The 23,287-nt window shown below is 36.4% G+C and overlaps 1 protein-coding gene across 1 annotated transcript; it reads right to left on the bottom strand.

Moving 5' to 3' along the window:
• Nucleotides 1-12,323: 12,323 nt before the first annotated feature.
• LOC113045684 (cystatin-like protein) lies at nucleotides 12,324-13,726 on the bottom strand. Its single transcript, XM_026206250.1, has 4 exons — nucleotides 13,458-13,726; nucleotides 13,202-13,297; nucleotides 13,034-13,102; nucleotides 12,324-12,907 (listed from the first exon to the last, which is right to left on the bottom strand). Exons 1-4 carry the CDS (start codon nucleotides 13,626-13,628, stop codon nucleotides 12,779-12,781), a joined length of 465 nt encoding a protein of 154 aa, XP_026062035.1. The 5' UTR covers nucleotides 13,629-13,726; the 3' UTR covers nucleotides 12,324-12,778.
• Nucleotides 13,727-23,287: the final 9,561 nt, after the last annotated feature.

Here is a 23,287-nt window from a genome sequence, read left to right as displayed (position 1 = left end):
CCTTCAATGCTCCTGACCAGTGATGGGAATAACGGCGTTATAAATAACGGCGTTACTAACGGCATTACTTTTTCCAGTAACGAGTAATCTAATTGATTACTCTTCTCATCTAAATAACGCCGTTACCGTTACTGCCAAAAAATGCGGCGCGTTACTATAACTGATGATGAAGCTGTTTTTTTTTTTTTTTCATCAGACCAACTAGATCTCTGAGCGAGAGGCAAATACTTTTTTTTACTGTTCTTCCTTGGTTAGTGGGCAGAGCACGAGACAAGCGCATAAATGCTGACGATTGGCTGAGGTAGAGTAAAATTTCATTGTAAGCCAATCAGAGGTAGAGTTGGGCGGGTTTTCGAAAGCACGCATAGTAGTGATGGGAATTCGGCTCTTTTGACTCAGCTCACTGAAAAGAGCCGGCTCTTTGGCTCACAAACGGCTCTTTAAATGACTTTGACTATAATATTTCAATTTTTATTACATAATTATTTAATTTCTATAGGCTAAATTTGAAAAAATAGAGTTGGCTCTTCAGATATGCGAGCCAGCTCCCGAAGTTCAACTAAAAAAGCCGGCTCTTAGAGTCGGCTCATTCGCGAATCGCGAACGACTCATCAAAAACTCATTCGCGAACGAGTCGATCCATCATCACTAACGCTCATTCGCGAACGACCCATCATCGGACAGGACAGGACACACAAGGAACAACACAAGCCAGTCAGTCAACGAGAGACAGGTATGGCGACGAGCCCAAATAATCCAAAAGTAGCCTTCTCTAAATGGAAGTATATACATTACTTTTTCCTTCAAGAAATTAAAGAAACAATAAAAGGAAATATCAAAAGTTCCCAAAAATCTATCGTGTTATTTGCATTGATCCACTATATAAACATAATATCTACATACATGCCATTTGATTGGAGGCTAGTCTCACTTTGTCCCACAGCAACTTTTTTTTTTAGATGTGTGTACAATGTTTCATGTTTCTGTTAATAATGTATTGTATTAAGTGTCCATTTCATTATAATATTCAGATTTATCATAAATAATTGAACATGCACATGTATTTTAAGTTCCTTTAAAGAGGGGTAGAGGTGGGGTCACGTTTGAGCATTTAAAATTTAATTGTACTTGAAAGTAACGCAATAGTTACTTTCTTAAGTAACTAGTTACTTTAAACATTTGTAACTGAGTTACTAATTTAGTTACTTTTTGGAAGAAGTAACTAGTAACTGTAACTAATTACTTTTTAAAAGTAACTTGCCCAACACTGCTCCTGACACCAACTGTGAGGTGGCCTTTGCTCCAGAGACTGTTGGTGTGTACTCCATTGTACACCATTTTCATTGTTTCCATTTATATCTGACAGTGGGTTAGAATGTAAATAAATGTTTGTATTTTAAAATTTGCTATTGTTTCTGAAAACTACATACTATTTTAACAGAGTGTTTTCTACAAGATCTCCAGCAATCACTGAGCGATTCCTCAGGTGATGACGCATCTGGAGCATACGTCAGAGTCTCTTTTCAGAGAGGTGGAGGGCAGAGAGACCCCGTCTGGTAAACACGGCTGCAGCAAAAGAAAGTGTGGCAACACACATCTGCCAACAGTGTTGGAGCAGTCCTATGGCGAGTGAAATGTGACAGGATTACCTGCCGAAGTCGACAGTCGTGTACTTTTACGTGTGAGAAAGGTACTCCGCCTCAACTGACGTTGCCTCAACTGATGCGTGATAAGTACGTCGCCTCAACTGACGTCTGCCAAAAAAAAAAAGTAATATTTATAAAACATATCATATATGTATTCATTTCAAAAAAAAAAAAAGGAAAAAAAAAGAAAAGAGAGATGAGATAACATGATAAACAGCCAGATATGACCTATAATCAGAATTCGTGCTCTGCATTTAACCCATCCAAAGTGCACAGTGAACACACACCCGGAGAAGTGCCACTTTATCACTTTAATAGTTTATCAATTTATTTTCTGGTATTTTTTTCCCCCATTTTAATTTGTTGACTTCTGCTGTTTTCAAATTTCATTACCTAAACATTGTTCATACTGTTCATGGAATAAAACAAAGTATAAAAAATTGACACTGCTTTATTTAATATTGTGGGAAGAGGTCTTAAAGCCACCACAATTCACTGAATCATAATTTTGATTTGTGAGAAATCTAGATAAATGAATATAAAAGAATAAAAATAAAAGTATACTTTCATATTATGATCCAAATGTTTTGATGACTTAAAAAATACAAAATAGACTATTTAAAAAAATGGTTATTATATATTTAAACTTGAGTAAAAGTCTCAACAAGAAAACCATCTGATGTTTCAGATGAAAGTTTAATCATTTAATAATAAATATTATCGGTTGGAGTTTTTGTACATTTGTACAATAAAATCTTTAATCTTTAAGTGTTATTTAATTAACAAAAGCACAAATAAAATAATTTAAAAGATTAAATATATTTTGTAAATATAAACACATTTTAATTTTGATGGCTGCAAAAAATAATAATAATAATAAAAAAAAAATAATGAATAAAAGTGAAAGAACACCTCCTGCATGAAAAATAATCAAATTAGTAAGTAACTCCTGAATGAAATAACCAAAAAATTATTTAAAAGCTTAGAATATCTCAGCTATAATGAATGTAAGTAATATTATTTTGGGGCTTAATTTTTTTTGCTCATAACTTTATAAAACATAAAACAAAAATAAACACCATTATTTAGATTCTCCTGATTAAAAAGAGCCCAAAATCACTATAATCTGTCATTATCTAAAGATATTCCTCATGAAGTAATAACACGCATTAAACTACACTGGCCGTTTATTGACCCGCGGCCTTTCCGCTATTTTTACAACTATTTTCCCCCTAATACAGCTACTTTTCGCTAACAAGATAATGCGTTTATTCAGATTACGTGTGATACTAGTACTTATTCCAATAGTGACTAGTACTAGTAAGAACACTTTAGCCTGTAAACTCAATAATATCTCTCTGGAAATAAATGTAAAAATATCAGTGTCAATAAAAAATGCATAATATACCTGACATCAAAGTGCAGTGTGAAGGAGATGAATAACAAATGTAGCCTGTCATTTGTTTACATTGCAAAGGTGTTCAATTTTAGACAATAACAACTACAACAGTATATTAATATTAATCACTATATTCCAGTGGATCAGTTTTTTTATGTTTTGTATCAATATTTAAGGTGGACTTATTGATTAGGTGCAAGAGTAGTAGTGATGGTTAAAATAATAGATTCATGCTGAAACAGAAAAGAAAAAGCCATCAGGTTGGGACAATTTAAGACATTTCAGTTTCTAATCCCAGAGCTATTATTATTTTAAACTTAAAATTGTCTTCTCAATTGTTTCTTTTTCAAAACTGCATCAAAGCATTTGCTGCTGTATCAATACATAACCATCCATATCGATACGTGAATCCGCAAGGAATGCATCACAATATATTGCTGTATTGATATTTTGAACAGCGCCATTTAAAGCCTTGTTCCATGTGCCCCTTTTATACTTTGAGCACCTGCCCCTCCAAAGGTCTCTGCACGGCCCTGTTCAGAAGACTTTCACCCACTCTCACCTGTGCCACAAACACTCCACAAAAGCAGCTCTACTTCATTGAATGCAGACTGGAGGACTACAGATAAGCTTCCCTGGGCTGGTTTCCATGCGTCTGCTCACTTGTAAATAAACACAACCTCTGGGTTGAGCTCCATTCCTTGTGTCTGTTCTCCTTTCCCCCTCAGGAACCCGCTACAATATATATTTACACATTAATAAGAAATATTTAAGTTACTTTTTCCTTTAATATTCTGTAATGAAGGAAATCTCAGTAATCCCAGACAGAAGTTGTGGCTCCATTACTACAGACATCTGCTCAGGGGGCCAGTGGAAGAGCACAAGGCCTTAAATGATCTCCTGGAACAATCAAGAATATTTCTTTTTATTTGAGACTTTACACATCTTCTTTATGAACCAAGAGCTTGTAACACTCCAAATAGAAAGAATTTTTTTTTTTAACGGTTGAGATCATATGACCCCTTTAAGAACGTAAGCTTCGCCCCTCACTTCCTGTTCTGTGGCTGCGGTTCTAAAACTGCTGGTGCTGCGGGTCTGCAGCTGGATATGTCTCACTGCAGTAGCTAGAGGCAGCGCAACAATAACCACATGTGAATAATCCCAGCCACTCTAAAGCGATACTAAACGGCAGTGGAAACGCAAACCGAGCTGAGTTGTGTCGTGCTGTACTGAGCCGTGCCATGTTGAGTCGTACAAAGCAGTGTGAATCGGGACAAATACCTCTAGTGTTCCAGGCCAGGGTGACCTCATACCAATCACAGAGCTTCCGGACGACAAAAGAATCCAACCAACAGTTCATATAGACCCCCAACCCCCCAACCCCCCCCCGTTCCTGGAAAGCAAATTTGATTTTTTGGTTACTTCAGCTTGTTTTTCCACTCTACTCAACTCATTATTCCAACACACTAACTTTGGTTTCCAGTGTTGGGAGCATTAAGTAGACAAAAACATACAAATGTTAAACCTGCAAGAAAGAAAGAAATGTTGGTAGGTTAATTTAATATGGTTAATATAAATATATTAAAAATACTTCACAATTGCCCTTCGATTATTTTTCTTATACATGATCATCAATCCATCAAATTAATCTGACAAGCTTACATCATCCAATTACAGGTTTTTGCAAAGAATAGCAGTCACTGGTAACACAAATTTAAGCAATGGTCAAAAACATTACCAAATAAAGTATAAAATAAATTCTTAAATAAAAAAACAAACAAACAACCCCAGATATCAATGGTCAATCAATGGAGTGGACACTAACATTGTTATCTTTTTAAGTTAGTTATAGTTATCGTTCTTTTTGTGAACTGTGATCTCATCAAACATTATCTCTCATTCCATACAACAGCATCACACACTAGCCAAAGCATCATAACTTTTTGTCTGCCTCAGCAGATTGTGAACTGAATGGGAAACATATTGTCAGGTGTGGAATACTACTAAATCTGAATTGGTAACTCAACAATACAGTGGGTAACAACCGAAAACAAAGCTTCTTGTTTTTTAAGTCGCTTTATGATGTTTTATTAACAAAGTTCGGGAGAAGCACGAACAGATAATTAACACAGGTGGAGAGCACTCAGCAATCAATGGTAAGAGGTATGTATACAGCAGTCTCACCAAAATTCATTTGACAGTCTCGCAGCATCCCCCCACCACCCCTTCTCCACACTTCTAGTCCTAAACCACTTACATAGGGTAGGGGAGAGTACTCTGGGTTCGGGCCGAACTCCGAGCTCGGAGGCCTCCCTCTGGACAGCATGCCAAATACACATTAAACTTTACCCTCCCAATTGTATGTAAGTGTGAACTCGTGAAGTAAGTCGCTTTGGATAAATGATTAAATGTAAATGTTTGTTGTTCATGAGCTGATTGGAGATCTCCACACCATACTAGATTCATAGACAAAAGACGTCACTATCTTGTGCCCCTTGGGATGACAGCATTTGTAATTTCAAATATTTGGAATTTTATTTTTATTGAATTGAACTTTTGATCGATCCTGCCACAATTTTGGATGGCTGGATGCTCTCTTAGTCTTTTGGAAAGTTTCATGTGAAAGTATCACCTTTTCCTGCATTGAATCAGTCGGTCTCCATGCTGACTTCTCAGAAGTGTCCACTTCTTCTTTCAAAAGTGGAGCTGAAGGCCCATCAGCGACTTTCTTTTCTCTCTGCAGCAGAGTTTCTGCTTCTTTCCCCACTCCAGTCTATTCGCTCCCACTCTGGCTGTTCCAGAAGCTGCATGGTCAAAGGTAACATTGGGAACCACATGAATCAAATGGATTCTTTGTAAATTCTGTCCAAAGTTGTGTCTGAGCAATCATTTCTTGATTTAATTTCCACTTTTTAACTTTCTCTTTCAGTGGTCTCTAATTTCAAAAGTCTCATCTGGTTGACAACAGCAACATACAGCAGGTTCTTTTTTTTTTGAAGATAAGAGCAAGCCATTTCTTCTTTAAAACTTGCATAAAACAGCAGTAGTTTCCTCTGATTGATATAGAATATGGTGTATAATATAATTGAAACACCCATAGAGGAACCCCTGGAGGGCAAAACAAAGCTTTGCTCCACTGACTTAAAGTTATTTTTACGCAGATTGCATTATGTAGTAATGTAGTAAAGTGCAGATTATTAAAAGGCAAAATTCAGAATTTTGTACAGGCAAGCATGATGAACCCAGAATATAAACACAATGTGCAAATGTTCACATTAAATAGTTTCCCATAGATAACCATTTTAAGAAAACTGAACCATTAAGCAGATTGCATTCATATTCGGGCCTCATCTGCTTGACTATGTAAACTATGCATCATTATTATGGTGATTTCTGAATTTGGTCTTTTAATATTACAGTTTTAAATACAAAATTAAGGCGCTAAGTGTTTTTAAAACGTTTTGTCACACTGTTTAATGATGGAAATATTGCATTTTATTCACACATACATTTCTTTTGTGATGTAAATATTTGCAGCTGGGAAATAGATTGAAAATGTACAGGCTTGTGCTGAAGATCTATGAATGTTTTGCCCTCCAAGTGTTCGAGCCGGTCATGTGACTGAAAGCTATGAATAGCAAAGGATTATTTGTCTTTTCACTTTACTAGAAACTTAAATTACTGTGTTAAATTACTGTGTTACATGTGTCTGTGCAAATACAAATTTTTATTTAACTTGGTCACCCAATATCATTCTCATTGCACAAAAGTTATGTTAAGGCTCTTTTGCACTGGGGAAATGTTTCATAGTTCCTAGAATCATTGGCTGAAGTTCCTTCTTTTTGTCGTGTTCGCACCGCAGGAATTAGGAACATAGTTCTAGGAACACAGTCGATAATTTTGACCTCTGTACGATGTACGATGCCATAATGTACAATAGTTTCAGAATTTTGTGGCACTTCATAATTTTTGTTGTAATCATATATAGGGCTTTTATATTCATTGATCTAGCTGTGAATCATACATCTGCTGTCATGATTGTGAGGAGAACGTCGTGGTGGTACTCATCTCACGTTATGTCTTCTCAGCAGTTCATTGTGGAGAATGACTCTCTCTCATGTGCACAAGTTAATGTTCCTGTCATGCTTATGTCAGCTGTTTCTAGGTTGTGGTTGATAGTTCAAGAGATAAAGTATAGAAAATGAGTGCTGAAAAGGAAAATGAAGACGGGAGAGGCCAAGAGGAAGGCAGAGTCTATGGAGCAGCCTAAAAGAAAGCCTTCTGCTGGCATTGTAATGTGTAAATAGTGGCTGAGATAACTGTTTTAAAAAAATCACAAAAAATGTCAAAGAAATGTCTGGACAAAAAGAAAAATCTAGCCCCTAGCTCGAAGGTCCCTACAGAAACTATTGCAGAGTGAACAGCAAGAAACAGCAGTGAAAATGCAGATAAACGAACAGGGTACATTACAGAGCACAACATAGCATTGAGGACATCAGACCATTTGGTCAAGGACTTGAAATATATATTTATAGATTCAAAAACAGCTCAGCACATGAACCTTGGTCACACAAAGACAACAGCTATAACCAAGCATGTCTTTGGTGACTGTTACTTTGAGAGTAAAAAAAAAACATACATGGCTGTATGTCACTTCACTTTAACTTTCATTTTCACATCTAAACAAAGCCATGAAATCAGCTCTACAGACACTCTAAATGGGCCCGTGCACACCTCAGAGTGTATTGACAATGCGGGACGCTGACCTGCTTTCAGACCAATGAGTACTATGTTGCAGTCCATGATGGCATCCAATATGTACCACAAATGGATATCTGGCAACATGCGGGTTTTCCAATGACTCAGTGCAACTCAGTGGTGGAGTTTGGACCTTCCCACTAAGGTATATACCTAATTATTTATATATTGTGGTAATTTGCAGGTCCTGTAAAAAAGTTTTTTGTCTAGATCATTGGTGTCAAACTTGGGCTGGAACACTGTAGAGTTTAGATTCAACCCTAATTAAACACACCTGGTCCTTCAGGCTTATTTAAAAGAATACATGGTATGTGTAGCAGGGTTGGAAATAAATTCTCTGGCCTTTGATTTCTTTTGATTTCAGATTTTGATACCGCTGGTCTAAATGAATTGGTTTATTCTGTACGTTTGACTTGTGTACGACAATTTTCTTCCAAATACGATAATTTCGAGCTTCTGGTCATCTAACTAACAGTGACGTTAGTATATGCTGATTGGCCAAACAATGATTGATTCTTTCTCAGCCTCGAGGATAGCATAAATTGTCATAAGTGATTTATTCAGATTTTCATGCTCTTCCAATCGTGTAAATTGTGAAATTACATTTCTTAATTAAATTAAATTTCTTAATTTCTTAATTAAATTAAATTTCTTAATTTCTTAATTAAATTAAATTTCTTAATTTCTTAATTTAATTGGAATAAATTTATTTATATATATAAAAACTAATTCTCAGGATAACAATATTGATCTATTGATATTATTCAACTCTTTCAACATTTCTCTCTTGATCTTTATTTTCAATCATGCTTTTAATTCATCACCGTGCGTAACACTTACTTTGATTCAAATATAAAGGCTTAAACTGTGTCAGTCTGAATTGAGGTCTTATTCAAGCAAAGAGCTTCCTCTCAGGGTAATTCTCTTGCTAAATATTATGACATCATTCAGTCTAGAAGCTGGTATCACTAGCTCCCCAAATCCACAGATGAGTGTTAGACTCAGATCTCTAACTAAACACTATCTGTGATCAGATGAGTCTAGAGTCTTCTTATGCTAAGCTAGCTACAGCATAACAGAAAGGTTGCTCTTTGCAGTTTTCTTGACAGCTTGAAATCTTCCAACATCGTGACATAGGACATAGACATGTGGATGTGTGTTTGTAAAACGAGCCGTTTTATGTAGGAGTGTTTGACTCTTAACTTTTATAAAGAATATCTCTTTGGATTTGAGACTTTAGTCTTTGCATTTTTACAGACCTTCTTGTAGAATTTGGACCAATCAGAGACACAACTATTTGTTATATTTAACAAATAATATCTAACGCCTCCTGATCTAACCAAAGGGTCTATGGACCCTTCCCCCAAAATGCAACAATCACCTCAAAAAAGGCAAACAAGGCCTCTGGTTCCATAGCAACCAAAGGCACACTCTCTGATAACACTAGGTTTATGGAGCCCAGGAATGTGGCAAAGCAACTCTTAACTCAAGTCTCTCAAAAAAAGACACATATTGCACATAAAAAGGGACTTTTCTCTAAATAATTCAGAGAAAAACCTTTCTTTGAATTAATTCACATATACTTTAGGGCATTGTGTATGCTGTAACTGTTCTTGTATATTGTGTTTTGTGTATTGTATGTTTTATAAATACTTATGATGGATCACTAGTTAATATAACCTCATATATATGATGTTTGGTATCTATGAGTTTGTATTTTCATGATCTAAATGAGAGGGTATATTATATGTTGATGCCTATGCAACACATTAGTTTTATAAGAATCTTAAAGAGTCTTCACTTGAATCCCCCAATCTAATTTCAAATGCAAGACACCATACTAGAAACAAAGAGCTGTAAAAGTTCCCTCCAAAAGGTACCATTAGCTCACTCAAATCCTGAGGGTGTGACATCTTCCCCCTATATAGATAACTGATCACCAGTTAAGGGCGGTTCTTTTAGATTCAGGAATTCCAGGAGAAGACGTTGAGCTAAGAGCCTTAAAAACCACGCTAAGCTTCCCCCAGACTTTCAGCCTTGACTTTCCATTCATCAAGATCCTCTGATTCGAACCGGTCTCATAAACTCACTTCAGTAGAGACCAACTGGAGCCCCAAAGTGCATCAGGACTCTTTTTCAAATAAGTGAGACGTGCAAGTATCAAACTCATCATATTAATTGATACATTAAGTATCATATGCACCTTTTACAAAGGTGTGTTTGAAATAAGAAACTGATGTTTCCTTCAGGCTGTAGATCTGCTGAAAATCAAATTGTACCATAGCTTTGTCTTTATTTCTCTTCTCTTTACTGCTTAAAGGGTTAGTTCACCGAGAAATGAAAATTATGTCATCAATAACTCACCCTCATGTCGTTCCAAACCAGTAAGACCTCCGTTCATCTTCGGAACACAGTTTAAGATATTTTAGATTTAGTCCGAGAGCTCTCAGTCCTTCCATTGAAACTGTGTGTACGGTATACTATCCATGTCCAGAAAGGTAATAAAAACATTGACTGAACTGCTGTGAAGAGAGAACAGAAGATGAACACCGTGCCGAGCCAGATAACGAACAAAAGATTGACTAGTTCTCGAGTCAAGAACAGTTTCTGTCAGACGCGTCCGATTTGAGAACCGAGGAGCTGATGATACTGCGCATGTGTGATTCAGCGTGAAGCAGACTGACTCACAGAGCGTCTGAACCGAACTGATTCTTTTGGTGATTGATTCTGAACTGATTCTGTGCTAATTTTATGAGCCCAGGTAAACCGAAGGCTCGAATGAAGGGCAATCATTGCCAATGACATCATTACGTCAAGCGCAAAATAACCAGTGAACCGTTTCTTCAACCGGTTTCATTGAATTGAAGTGTCCGGAAGAATCGGTTCGCGGAAAAGAACCGAACTTTCCATCACTACTGGTGATCCAAAAACCAATGCAACCGGATCTTGACTCGAGAATGACTCAATCTTTTGTTCATTATCTGGCTCGGCTCGGTGTTCATCTTCAGTTTTCCCTTCACAGCAGTTCAGTCAGTGTACTGTTTGAATGCATGCATTACTCCAGGATATTGGTTTGTTTGAACTCAGAGGGAATGTCAGCCACATAAAAAAATTTAACAGCTTAAGTCATTTGTGGATTAATGCGTATTGGAGACGTGAACCATTTAAAATTATTCAGTTTGATTTGGTGAACTGGTTCAAGAAGATCCGGTTACATCGAGTGATTTGTTCGCGAGCCGGACATCAATGAACTGTTGTGTTTTGAACTCTCTCACAACAGACACGGAAGAGAAGACAATGCTGAATAAAGTCGTAGTTTTTGTTATTTTTGGACCAAAATGTATTTTTGATGCTTAAAAAAATTCTAACTGACCCTCTGATGTCACTTGGACTACTTTGAAGATGTTTTTATTACCTTTCTGGACATGGACAGTATACCGTTCACAGTTTCAATGGAGGGACTGAGAGCTCTCGGACTAAATCTAAAATATCTTAAACTGTGTTCCGAAGATAAACGGAGGTCTCACGGGTTTGGAACGACATGACGGTGAGTTATTAATGACATAATTTTTATTTTTCAGTGGACTAACTATTGAACGCCCTGTCTTTCTTCTCTTGTTCGTCAGATCGTTGTTTGAGGTCTTCCGTGCTTCATGTCTGTGTCTCCTTTGAAGCATTCTTCCTGTTGTCTTCATTCCTGTTCGTCGTTCTGTGGATTACATCATCATCATTGCTCGGATTCATCACCACCTCTCACCAACGCTCTCAAATCACCAATTCACCGATCTGTGCTGCCATCGAGGTTCCTGTGCCACCCACCATCAACCCAATCTGACTTTGCCTCTTACAATAAACCTGTTTACTTGCAACTTGCTTTTTGTCCTTTATACCCAGTGAGTCAGTGACAATGCTAAAATGTTAAAGTGAGGTGTGTGATGGACAGAGAAAACTTGTTTGCTTTGCCTTCTCTTTTGACTTCCTCCTTCAAGAGGGAGCTGAAGGTCCGTTAGCTAGTTTCTCTTCTCTCTTCAGCAGTGTCTCTGTTTCTTTCCCACTCCAGTCTTTTCAGTCTCACTTGTCAAGGCAGCTGCTCCAGAAGAGACTCAGAGAACCACATGCAGATTGATTCTTTGTGAATTCTGTCCACAATTTTGTCTGAGCAATCAACTCTTCATTTAAATTCCATTTTTAAATGTTCTCTTTCAATAGTCCCTTGATTTCAAAAGTTTTGTCTGTCTGACAACAACAGTTCCCCGTTCTATTTTAATAAATCAAGTTCTTCTTTTCAGAGAAAGAGCAAGCAGTTTCTTTTTTACAAAATGCAGAAAACAGCAGTAATCTCTAATTAATATGGTGTTTCATGTAAAAACAAATAATTATTTGTATTTTCTCATTTACGAGAAACTAGTATATTGTAAGAAGTCTGTTCTGTGTCTGTTCAAATCCACATTTCTATTTAACTTGTTCACCCAATCCCATTCTCATTCACCTGCAGCAGAAACAAGACAGACTCCAGACAATGCTTGTAGATAAACTTTAATCACGGCCAGGAGGAGCTCAGTATAACAGTATCCAACAGTTTGATTGCATATTTGTGTGGCAAAGATGACATGATTCATTACATCATTTTTGTCTAATATTATTGGCTCTTCATAAGTTTGCTTGTCATTAAAGTCATGTGTTGTTATGATTATTCTTATATTCAGGCAGACGTGTAGCCGACTTTTTCATATACATTCGACATTTCAACACATAAACATTGGCTAAAGTGTTGAAGAGATTTAGTACTTAAAATAATATGGATGTTAAGCATGCAAGAAAAGAAATGTTAGTTGTAATGTTTAATAAAAAGAAAACAAATCTTTCACACGTTACATTTTATATTTATACATATAGATAGATAGATAGATAGATAGATAGATAGATAGATAGATAGATTTTATTTTTTTAAATGGCCCTTGATCCTTTTTTCATCTCAGATGCATCCAAGACATCCAGTTAGTTGCTGTTCATTTCCTCCTTTACGGGACAATGGATGTCCTGACCCAGGCAAATGTTTATTCCCTGACGAGGGACTCTTACATTCATTCTTCGTTTTTTGTATCTGCAGTGAGAACAGTAAGAACTTTTAGTGCAGGAATATCTTGGCAATAAAGAAGATGAATCATGATGGTGTTCTGTGAATGTAGATTTTTGTCCACATGAACTAATGTAGTAATATTTGATTTACCTCTTTTTCGCGCATAAGAAATAAACATGGTTTCATCTTTCCATTACAATGAATACAGGAAACCTTAGGCTGAAAAAAAAACACCAGAGAAATGTTTGAAAATGTCAGGTTTCCTACAATAACTTCTACAGGCATTTCAACAATCATTCTCTGATAGTAAATACTTACTGTCTCATCTTTGGTTTCACATTGTATAAGATGGACACTCGGTGTTGTTTTGTCACATGAGGTGGGTCTCAGTATCACCTCATGTACATTCCCCGTCTGTCATAAATGGTAAAGATACAGGTACATGTAACTCTAGCATTAAATAACAACCAAACATACATGTAGAAGCTTAAATATTTTAGTATTTTAAAGCACATGCACATAAAAACTATCGAAACAAACCAACAAATTATAGCTTATGAATTAATTAACTTACGGTTGTGATACTGTAAAAGTCGAGGTGTTTGGATTTTTCAGTCTTCTTATTGCCTTGTTCTATTGCCTTGTCAACAATTTTTCTGTCATCTTCATTTAACTCTTCATATTTCACTCCCTTAGTTGACTCCAGCAGGAACAGAGCGCTGAGCAGGAACAGTAAGCCTCTCATCTTGATCAGTAACTGAAGAGCTGTGCTGTTCTCCTGATGTTCTTCACAATCAGTTACTGCTGTTACGTCTACACAGATCACAACAGCTGGGATTGGTCTGTTCTGTAAGCAGTGGCCCTCCCCTAAGATCATGAAAATAGAGGGTTTGTGCAGGTTTTATAAAGTAAATAAATTTAAAGAACTTTTTATGATCAAGTTAAGAAAAGAGAAGGAATAAAGGGAACACAATATGTCGATACATATATTCTTCAAATGTGAGCTGTAGTTATAGCAACATTTCAAACTTTTAGTAAGACCAATAAAAAATAATAAAAAAAAATTTTGGACATAAAAACAAAACTGACAAAACTAGCATTCCAAATTTTCTTTGGTACATACAACATATCCCCAAATCAACTACATTTCTAAACCACAGTGTTCAGAAAACATGTAAGAGAAAAACTCTCTATAATCTATGATCACCAAAAAGCCATCCTTTAAAATTTATTGAATGTTTTCAGACCCTTTAATGATGCAGGTAATTTATTCCATGCAATTGCCCTGGTGTATAAAACTGTATATTCCCCACTAAACATTTAAATATTATAATTTCCACCCCTTGTCATAGGTATGCTTGTCTATTATCATATCAAATTAATTTCCTAAACCAGATGAAGAATTTATGCAATTAAAAAAAATAGTTTCCTTTTTCAGCTGAGAGATAAGCCTAAAACATTAACTATGGAAATAAAAACAAGGACTTTCAAAATAATTCAAATTCATTTTACGCCTTCTGAAATGTATATTTCATACTCTTTTGATCAATTGATGTGAATTCTGTCCACAATTTTGTCTGAGCAATCAACTCTTCATTTAAATTCCACTTTTTAAATGTTCTCTTTCAATAGTCCCTTGATTTCAAAAGTTTTGTCTGTCTGACAACAGCAGTTCCCCGTTTTATTTTAATACAGCAAGTTCTTCTTTTCAGATAAAGAGCAAGTTTCTTTTTTACAAAATGCAGAAAACAGCAGTAATCTCTAATTAATATGGTGTTTCATGTAAAAACAAATAATTATTTGTATTTTCTCATTTACGAGAAACTAGTATATTGTAAGAAGTCTGTTCTGTGTCTGTTCAAATCCACATTTCTATTTAACTTGTTCACCCAATCCCATTCTCATTCACCTGCAGCAGAAACAAGACAGACTCCAGACAATGCTTGTAGATAAACTTTAATCACGGCCAGGAGGAGCTCAGTATAACAGTATCCAACAGTTTGATTGCATATTTGTGTGGCAAAGATGACATGATTCATTACATCATTTTTGTCTAATATTATTGGCTCTTCATAAGTTTGCTTGTCATTAAAGTCATGTGTTGTTATGATTATTCTTATATTCAGGCAGACGTGTAGCCGACTTTTTCATATACATTCGACATTTCAACACATAAACTCTAACTAAAGTGTTACTAAAATAATACGGATGTTAAGCCTACAAGAGAAGAAATGTTAGTTGTAATTTAAAATGATTAATAATAAAAAAGAAAAAGTATATAAAATATAAATATAAAAAAGAAATCTTTCACACATTACATTTAATATATATATATATATATATATATAGATATATATATATATAAAACATTTTTTTTGTTTTTTTTTCAAATGGGCTGTTGCGAATGTTATTTATAATTTTTTCATTTCAGATGCATCCAAGACATCCAGTTAGTTGCTGTTCATTTCCTCCTTTTCAGAACAATCGATGTCCTTCCCCAGATAAAGGTTTCTTACATTCATCCATAGTTTTTTGTATCTGCTGTGAGAACAGTAAGAACTTTTAGTGCAGGAATATCTTGGCAATAAAGAAGATGAATCATGATGGTGTTCTGTGAATGTAGATTTTTGTCCGCATGGACTAATCTAGTAATATTTGATTTACCTCTTCTTTCTGCTTAATAAATAAACATGGTTTCATCTTTCCATTACAGTAAATACAGGAAACCTTAGGCTGAAAAAAAAAAACACCAGAGAAATGTTTGAAAATGTCAGGTTTCCTACAATGACTTCTACAGGCATTTCAACAATCATTCTCTGATAGTAAATACTTACTGTCTCATCTTTGGTTTCACATTGTATAAGATGGACACTCGGTGTTGTTTTGTCACATGAGGTGGGTCTCAGTATCACCTCATGTACATTCCCCGTCTGTCATAAATGGTAAAGATACAGGTTCATGTAACTCTAGCATTAAATAACAACCAAACATACATGTACACTCTAAAAAACGCTGGGTTGTTTTTTCAACCCAACTGCTGGGTTGAGGCCGTTGGATAGGACTTTGGGATGTTTTAACCCAAGTTTGGGTTGAAAATAACTTTCTTTTTTAACCCAGCGGTCTGGGTTGAGGACGCGGACGTGAAGGAGAGCACGCACGTCACGTCAAAATCGTACGTCTCCAGTGCGAGCAGCCGCCATTTTCTCAGCGTGATAGAAGCGAGAAGCGAGTGAAAGACTATGGTAAGTAACGTTAAATATTCTAAATGTAAAGTTATCTTTTATTGTTTACCCGGTTGTATGAAAGGCGGAAGGTTTTATGAAAGGCGGAAACAAAGGAGCTTAACGTTATATATATATAAAAACGGACGCGGTTTTCGCCTCGGACACGGAGGTCTTAACTGCCTCATGTAACGTTACTGAACGGAGGATGTACTTTTAATATAACGTCTGTAAATGTATTTTGTCATATTTACATAATATTTTACATTATCTGTTCTCTTTGAGGCGTTAACAGACGGTTATGGTCACGGTTACGCTCATGTGAATTTGTCTTTTTTTTTTTCGCGGTTAAACTGAATGTATGTTTGTCTCCTAAAGGAAACCGCATTGTGTAGTAAAGACTAGCATAATTATTTTGAGGCTGTTGAAGTGGTAACTGTTAAAAGTATGTTTTACATGTAATATTTCAGACTTGTCGAGCTCCTGTCTTCATTGTCCTCGCGCTGAGAGTTAAAGACACAGAAGCTGTTTGTGTGAGGAGTCACAGACCTGTGTGAGGATGAGGAGGAGGTGTTCTTCTGAAGAGAGGGACAGACGGTTTAAGGAGAGTAAACTTCAGAATAACATCAAGTTATCTTTATTTTTACTAAGACTAAAATAATGTGTGTGTTTTTTTTTAGATGTTGAAATCCAGAGACAAGATAACTTCATTCTTTTGAGACTGATGTAAGTTAAATTATTATTACTTTTTTTTTTTAGAAAATTAATGTTTATGTTGTGTCCTGCCTGTTAACTTCACATTTTGATGCAAAAACAGTGTGATTTTATATATATATGTATGTATGTATGTCTGTATGTATATGTATGTATGTATGTATGTATGTATATGTTAATATTTTATTGAAACCATTGATGTCCCTCTTTGCAGAACTCAAACTAACTGGAGTTAAGGACACACAAGTCTGCTTGTGTGAGGAGGTGGTTTTCTCAGCTTCTTCTGAGGAGAGGGAAAGATAGTTTAAGGCAAGTAAACTTCATAATTTCATGTTATCAGTTGTTGTTGTGTTTAACTAAGAGTAAAATAATGTTTGTTTTTTGTTTTTGTAGATGTTAAAAGCAAGAGACATGGGAGAGCATCATTCCTTTGAGATTTTATGTAAGTTATTTTTAGAAAATAAATTTTTCTGTTGTCTCCTGCCGGTTTACTTCACATTTTGATGCAACAACAGTGTGATTTCGTGCTCATTTCATTAAGACCATTGATGTCTGTGTTTTTTATTGCAGAAATCAAACCAACTTTGGAGTTGTCTGATTTGGAGAGTCATTATTCTTGGTCTTCGCTCTTAGAGGTAAAGTTCACACAAAAAATCATTTACTTGCCCTCAAGTCATTCCAAACCTATAAGACTTTTGTCTGTCTTTACAACATAAATTAATATATTTTTAGTTTTCTCATAATATTTGTTAATCCATTTATTGTTTAGATAATCAGTATTTTCAAGCTTCATAAATATAGAGTTATTGTAGAAGTAAATTCTGATATTTATATATGAATACATCTTAAATTATATGATAGCAAACATGTATGTTCAAAATAAAATACTGGTCTCCCAGACCAGCAATGGAGGACACAAAAAGAGAATATTAAATATATTCATATGTTTTCCAAAAAATGAGCAGAGTTTGTATGAGTCTGGAAAAACATGGGGAGAGTAAATTATAAACATTTTAATTATTTGGTGAACTAACGGTTTGAAGAGCAGCCCTCCATGTACATGAATATTGTGAGGTATGTGAATGTCATGTCTGTTTTAATGTTTCAGTAAAGAAGCTTTCTGAAAGCAATATTTATTCAAACAATATCGCATGTCCTCACACTAGTGCTGCCATTATAGCCTTCTGGAGCGCTGTGATGGACCTGAGACATTAAACAACCGCACAAAGTGTTGAAACTTTAACACCGATTATTTACCTATCCTTACGGATGTGAATACACCTCTACCTGAAAATGGATAGAGTTTAATTAAATGTTTAATTTTTTCAAATGTGTTTCTCTTAGGCCACTGATGAAGAGCAGGCGGTGACTGGGATGAATCCTGGTCAGAGAGGAGAATCTTCTTTCCCCTAAACTGATGCAGTGGTGGTTTTAAAGGAGGACGCTGCCCTGGATGATGTAGAAGATGTCAGATGCTGTGCTGATGGGGCTTCTTCATGATTACATCAGTTATGCTAAAGAGATCATGAAAATTGACCGTGATGCATGATCTGTATTCATGGACAATGAAAAAAACTGTAAGTGTATAATTTGTTAAAAAAAAAAAAGAAAGTTAAATGCTTTTTCTGTGTTGTTTAGTATAAGAGTTTACACTGTCATTCATACACCTGCTCACATTCTTTCACACACACACACACACACACACACACACACACACACGTCTGTTAAATGTTATAATATCAAAGTTAATGTTGTGATTTATTTGTGTACTGTCATGCCAGAATAGTTGGAAAAAAACCTAACTAATTGTAAATTTATTGTATGTGTTTTCGTATATTTTTATACAATATACAATTGAACAAAGTCCAATTTGATCTTAAGTTATATTCATCAAATGTTCAATGCTTTGTTTATGAACTCTGTAGCTGTTAATGCCATCCTTTTCTGCATTTATTCTAATATGTTACTTTTTGACTTTTCTCTTGTTTTTAATAAATATTTTCCTTTTGGTAATTATTATTTGTGTGTAAAAGTGATATTTAAAATGAACAACATTTGTAGGTTTAATGCCTAGCTCAATTTGGGTTAATTTTAACGTAGAAATGCATTGTTTCCCCACATGGCTGCACTCTGCGAGTTTATTTTCTGCCAGCAGGAGGCGCTAAGAGCGGGAGAGGTAGGTTTCTCCGGTAACGGCTGCAGAGCGGTGCTGAGCTCACAAACGCTGCCTTATCAAGCACATGCGAAATGATATCGAACATTTTCTAAATACAGTAGTTTTCCTTCTGAAATACAGTGATAAAAAAAAACACCCGCTCTGTTTTTTTAAACCCTGCAATATAGTCATTTTAAACCATAAAAAAAGGCAACCCAGCAGGCTGGGTTAAATATGATAACCCAACTGGTTGGGTTAAAACAACCCAGCGCTGGGTTCGTCCCTTTTTGACCCAGCGCTGGGTTGTCAAAATAACCCAAATTGGGTTGTTTTCAACCCAGCAGTTTTTAGAGTGTAGAAGCTTAAATATTTTAGTATTTTAAAGCACATGCACAAAAAACTATCAAAACAAACCAACAAATTATAGCTTATGAATTAATTAACTTACGGTTGTGATACTGTAAAAGTCGAGGTGTTTGGATTTTTCAGTCTTCTTATTGCCTTGTACTATTGCCTCATCAACAATTTTTCTGTCATCTTCATTTAACTCTTCATATTTCACTCCCTTAGTTGACTCCAGCAGGAACAGAGCGCTGAGCAGGAACAGTAAGCCTCTCATCTTGATCAGTAACTGAAGAGCTGTGCTGTTCTCCTGATGTTCTTCACAATCAGTTACTGCTGTTACGTCTACACAGATCACAACAGCTGGGATTGGTCTGTTCTGTAAGCAGTGGCCCTCCCCTAAGATCATGAAAATAGAGGGTTTGTGCAGGTTTTATTGTAAATTTAAATCGCTTAAATTTAAGACACTTTAAGATAGATTTTTATTATAATAGATAGAAAACAATGCATCAATACATTCTTTAAATGTATGAGCTGTATTTATAGCAACTATTTTGAAGACAAATAAAAATGTTTATTCTCATTTTTGTTAAGAAAAACACATCTGAAAAACTAGTTTTGAAGATACTTTTTGGGACAAAGAACAGTTCCCCAAATATGCTACATCTTCAAAACAACAGTATTCAGAAAAATTAACAAAAAGGGCTGCATAATCAGTGTGGTTGTATAAGTGTTAAGTGATGGATTAGTCTATAATTTAATAAACAAAAACCTTTTTTTGGTTTGCTTTTGGCATGAACTTAAGGTTTATTTGATGCTCGTGTTTGACATCTGTTTTTCTGATTTCAAAGTACAAATGGAAAGTTTACACATACTGTAACCCCTGATAAAGAAAACTCCACAAATGGCGCCGATGTATGGCGACACGCTACGAGCCTCTCTCACGCTGCGCTTAGTGTTAGTTTTAATTTTATTTATTAGTTTGATAATACAGCCTATGTCCTCCTCTATTACTTATGATCGACAGACTTTATTGGACATTAGGCAAAATGTTCCAAAACTGTCTATAACATCTATGATACCTGTGGATATTAACAAAAGATCAGAAAACTGGCGCTCTGGAAATCAAACGCGGGGGACTGCTGGTGAGGCTACGGAATCGACCTATACGGCCTCCAATACCAAGCATGCTGCTGGCAAATATGCAATCTATCAGCAATAAGATGGATGAGCTTCGCTGCCGTGTTAGTGTCCAGCGAGATCTGGGAAATTGCTGTGTGTTCTGTTTTACTGAGACATGGCTAACATCGGATTATCCTGACAGTGCTGTACACTTGGATGGTTTCTCTGTATTACGTTCGGACCGAGCTAGGGACACGACCGGTAAATCGAAAGGTGGGGGTGTGTGTTTTTTGGTAAACAACTCGTGGTGCACTGACGTGGAAGTGATCTCTAACTCCTGTTCACCAGCCCTTGAGCAGCTTACCATTAAATGTCGGCCGTTTTATGCACCACGAGAATTTCCATCAGTTTTACTCACTGCAGTTTACATACCTCCCCAAGCTAACGCCAAGGCAGCTTTGGATGAGCTCTGTGACGCTGTTAACAGGTGTGTGAGGCTGCATCCGCAAGCTCTCTCCATAGTAGCCGGGGACTTTAATCATTGTAATTTGAAGTCAGTGCTACCGAAATATTATCAACACGTCAGCTGTGTAACCAGAGGCAACAAAACTCTTGACCACTGTTATTCAACCATCAAGGGAGCTTATAAATCTATCCCCCGGCCGCACTTTGGGAAATCAGATCATTCCTCTGTATTACTGCTCCCCATGTACAAGCAAGAGATAAAAAGGGAGAAACCCACGGTGAGGACAGTACAGCGCTGGACTGCTGAAGGTGAGCTTATGTTGCAAGATTGTTTCGATTCTACTGACTGGTCAGTTTTTAGTGATTCTGCTACCTTGCATGAGTACACTGAAGCAGTTACGGATTATGTTAAATTCTGTGTGGACAGTTGTATTCCCACAAGTACTTTCTGTGTTTACCCTAATGAAAAACCGTGGGTAATCAAAAATGTTCACGCGAAATTGCATGAGAGGACAGTTGCTTTTAAATCCGGGGATGATGCTCGTTACAAGAGCGCGAGATACGAGCTTAGGAATGCAATTAAATCTGCTAAAAAACTACATCGGGAGAAGATAGAGCGATATTGTTCTGAAGGGGACTCTAGGCGTGTTTGGCAAGGCCTACAAGTGGTCACCAGCTATAAGGCCAAACCTAGCGGCGTCATAACCAGCTCTACTTCTTTCCCAAATGACTTGAACAACTTTTATGCTCGTTTTGATTGTGCTGCTGAGGCACTGACGCGGGGAACATCTCCAACTGGGGATGTGCATGTTAAAGTACCTTCATATGGGAACACACACACAGACATATCATCTCCCGATGGGGTTACCCTTGGCAGTCAAGCATATCAGGTCTCAGTTGCCGATACTTATAAAGTTTTTAAAGCTGTGAAAATTGGGAAGGCTGCTAGGCCTGATGGCATTACTCCGCGTGTCTTAAGGACATGTTGTAATCAACTTGCATCTGTTTTTACTGATATTTTTAACATGTCACTCTCTTCTTGTATGGTTCCGAATTGTTTTAAAAAATCAATAATAATTCCTGTGCCTAAGAAAACAACTGCCACCTGTATGAATGATTTTAGACCTGTAGCCTTGACTTCTGTGATAATGAAGTGCTTTGAACTGCTTGTGAAATCATATATTAACAACTGCATTCCTGTCTTCACGGATCCATTACAATTTGCATATAGATCAAATAGAGCTGTGGACGATGCTGTATCATTGGTTTTACATTCTGCACTTCAACATCTAGAGGGTAGGGATACGTATGTCAGGATGCTGTTTGTTGATTATAGCAGTGCCTTCAATACCATCAGACCTTCCATTTTAATATCTAAGCTGTTAGACCTGGGCCTCGGTACTTCCATCTGCAGGTGGATACAGGACTTTCTAACAGGCCGTTCTCAGACAGTTAGAGTAGGCACTACATACTCAGCCCCAATAGTGTTAAATACTGGAGCACCTCAAGGTTGCTGTCTTAGTCCTTTATTATATAGTCTGTATACTTATGACTGTATTGCAAAATATCCCACAAATAGTATTGTGAAATTTGCAGACGATACTACAGTGGTAGGACTTATTGACAACAATAATGAAACTGCCTATAGGGATGAGGTAAGTAATTTGATCAAGTGGTGCCGAAGAAATAATTTGTCCCTGAATGTGGGGAAAACTAAGGAGGTCATCATAGATTTTAGAAGAAATAAACCCACACATACACCTGTCTACATCAATAACTCTGCAGTTGAAATTGTTAATACTTTTAAGTTTTTAGGCATTCATATTTCAGACTCCCTTTCATGGTCTTTCCACATCACCTGTGCCATTAAGAAGGCACACCAGAGACTTTACTTCTTGAGGTGTCTTAAGAAATATGGTATGTCTCAAAATATTTTAAAGAAATTTTACCGTTGTACAATTGAGAGTATACTGACAGGTAATATTACAGTGTGGTTTGGAAGGGCTACTTCAAGTGAATTGAATCTTCTGACGAAGGTGGTTAAAACCGCATCAAAAATTATTGGGGTTCCACTGGAATCACTACAGGATATTTATTGGAAACGCAGCACTGGGAAGGCACTGAGAATTATACAGGATGTTAGTCATCCGGCGCATAGCCTCTTCTCCCAACTCCCATCAGGGAGACGTTGGCAAAGCATCCCAACACGTACGTCACGTTTTAGGGACAGTTTTTATCCACAGGCCGTAAGGCTACTGAACGATAGTGTAAGAGGAAGGAGGGCTGAGGTTTGAGCGTATGTTTTTTTTATTTTATTTTTAGTTTATTTTATTCTATCTTATTATTGACTGGTGCTGAGAGAGTGCTGAGGCACATTGTATTTCA

Source organism: Carassius auratus, chromosome 27 (assembly GCF_003368295.1).
Source record: "Carassius auratus strain Wakin chromosome 27, ASM336829v1, whole genome shotgun sequence".
NCBI lineage: Eukaryota > Metazoa > Chordata > Actinopteri > Cypriniformes > Cyprinidae > Carassius > Carassius auratus.
Note: the sequence above shows the minus strand (reverse complement) of the source record. Positions and strands in the feature narration are given on the sequence as shown.

Bases quoted from the DNA above. Each gene is read 5' to 3' on its own strand.
- LOC113045684 (XM_026206250.1), bottom strand. From the start codon at position 13,628: ATGAGAGGCTTACTGTTCCTGCTCAGCGCTCTGTTCCTGCTGGAGTCA. The intron at 13,298-13,457 runs GTAAGTTAATTA...CATTTATGACAG, and splicing joins ACTTTTACAGTATCACAACC to ACGGGGAATGTACATGAGGT. The intron at 13,103-13,201 runs GTAAGTATTTAC...TTTTTTTTTCAG, and splicing joins GTGAAACCAAAGATGAGACA to CCTAAGGTTTCCTGTATTCA.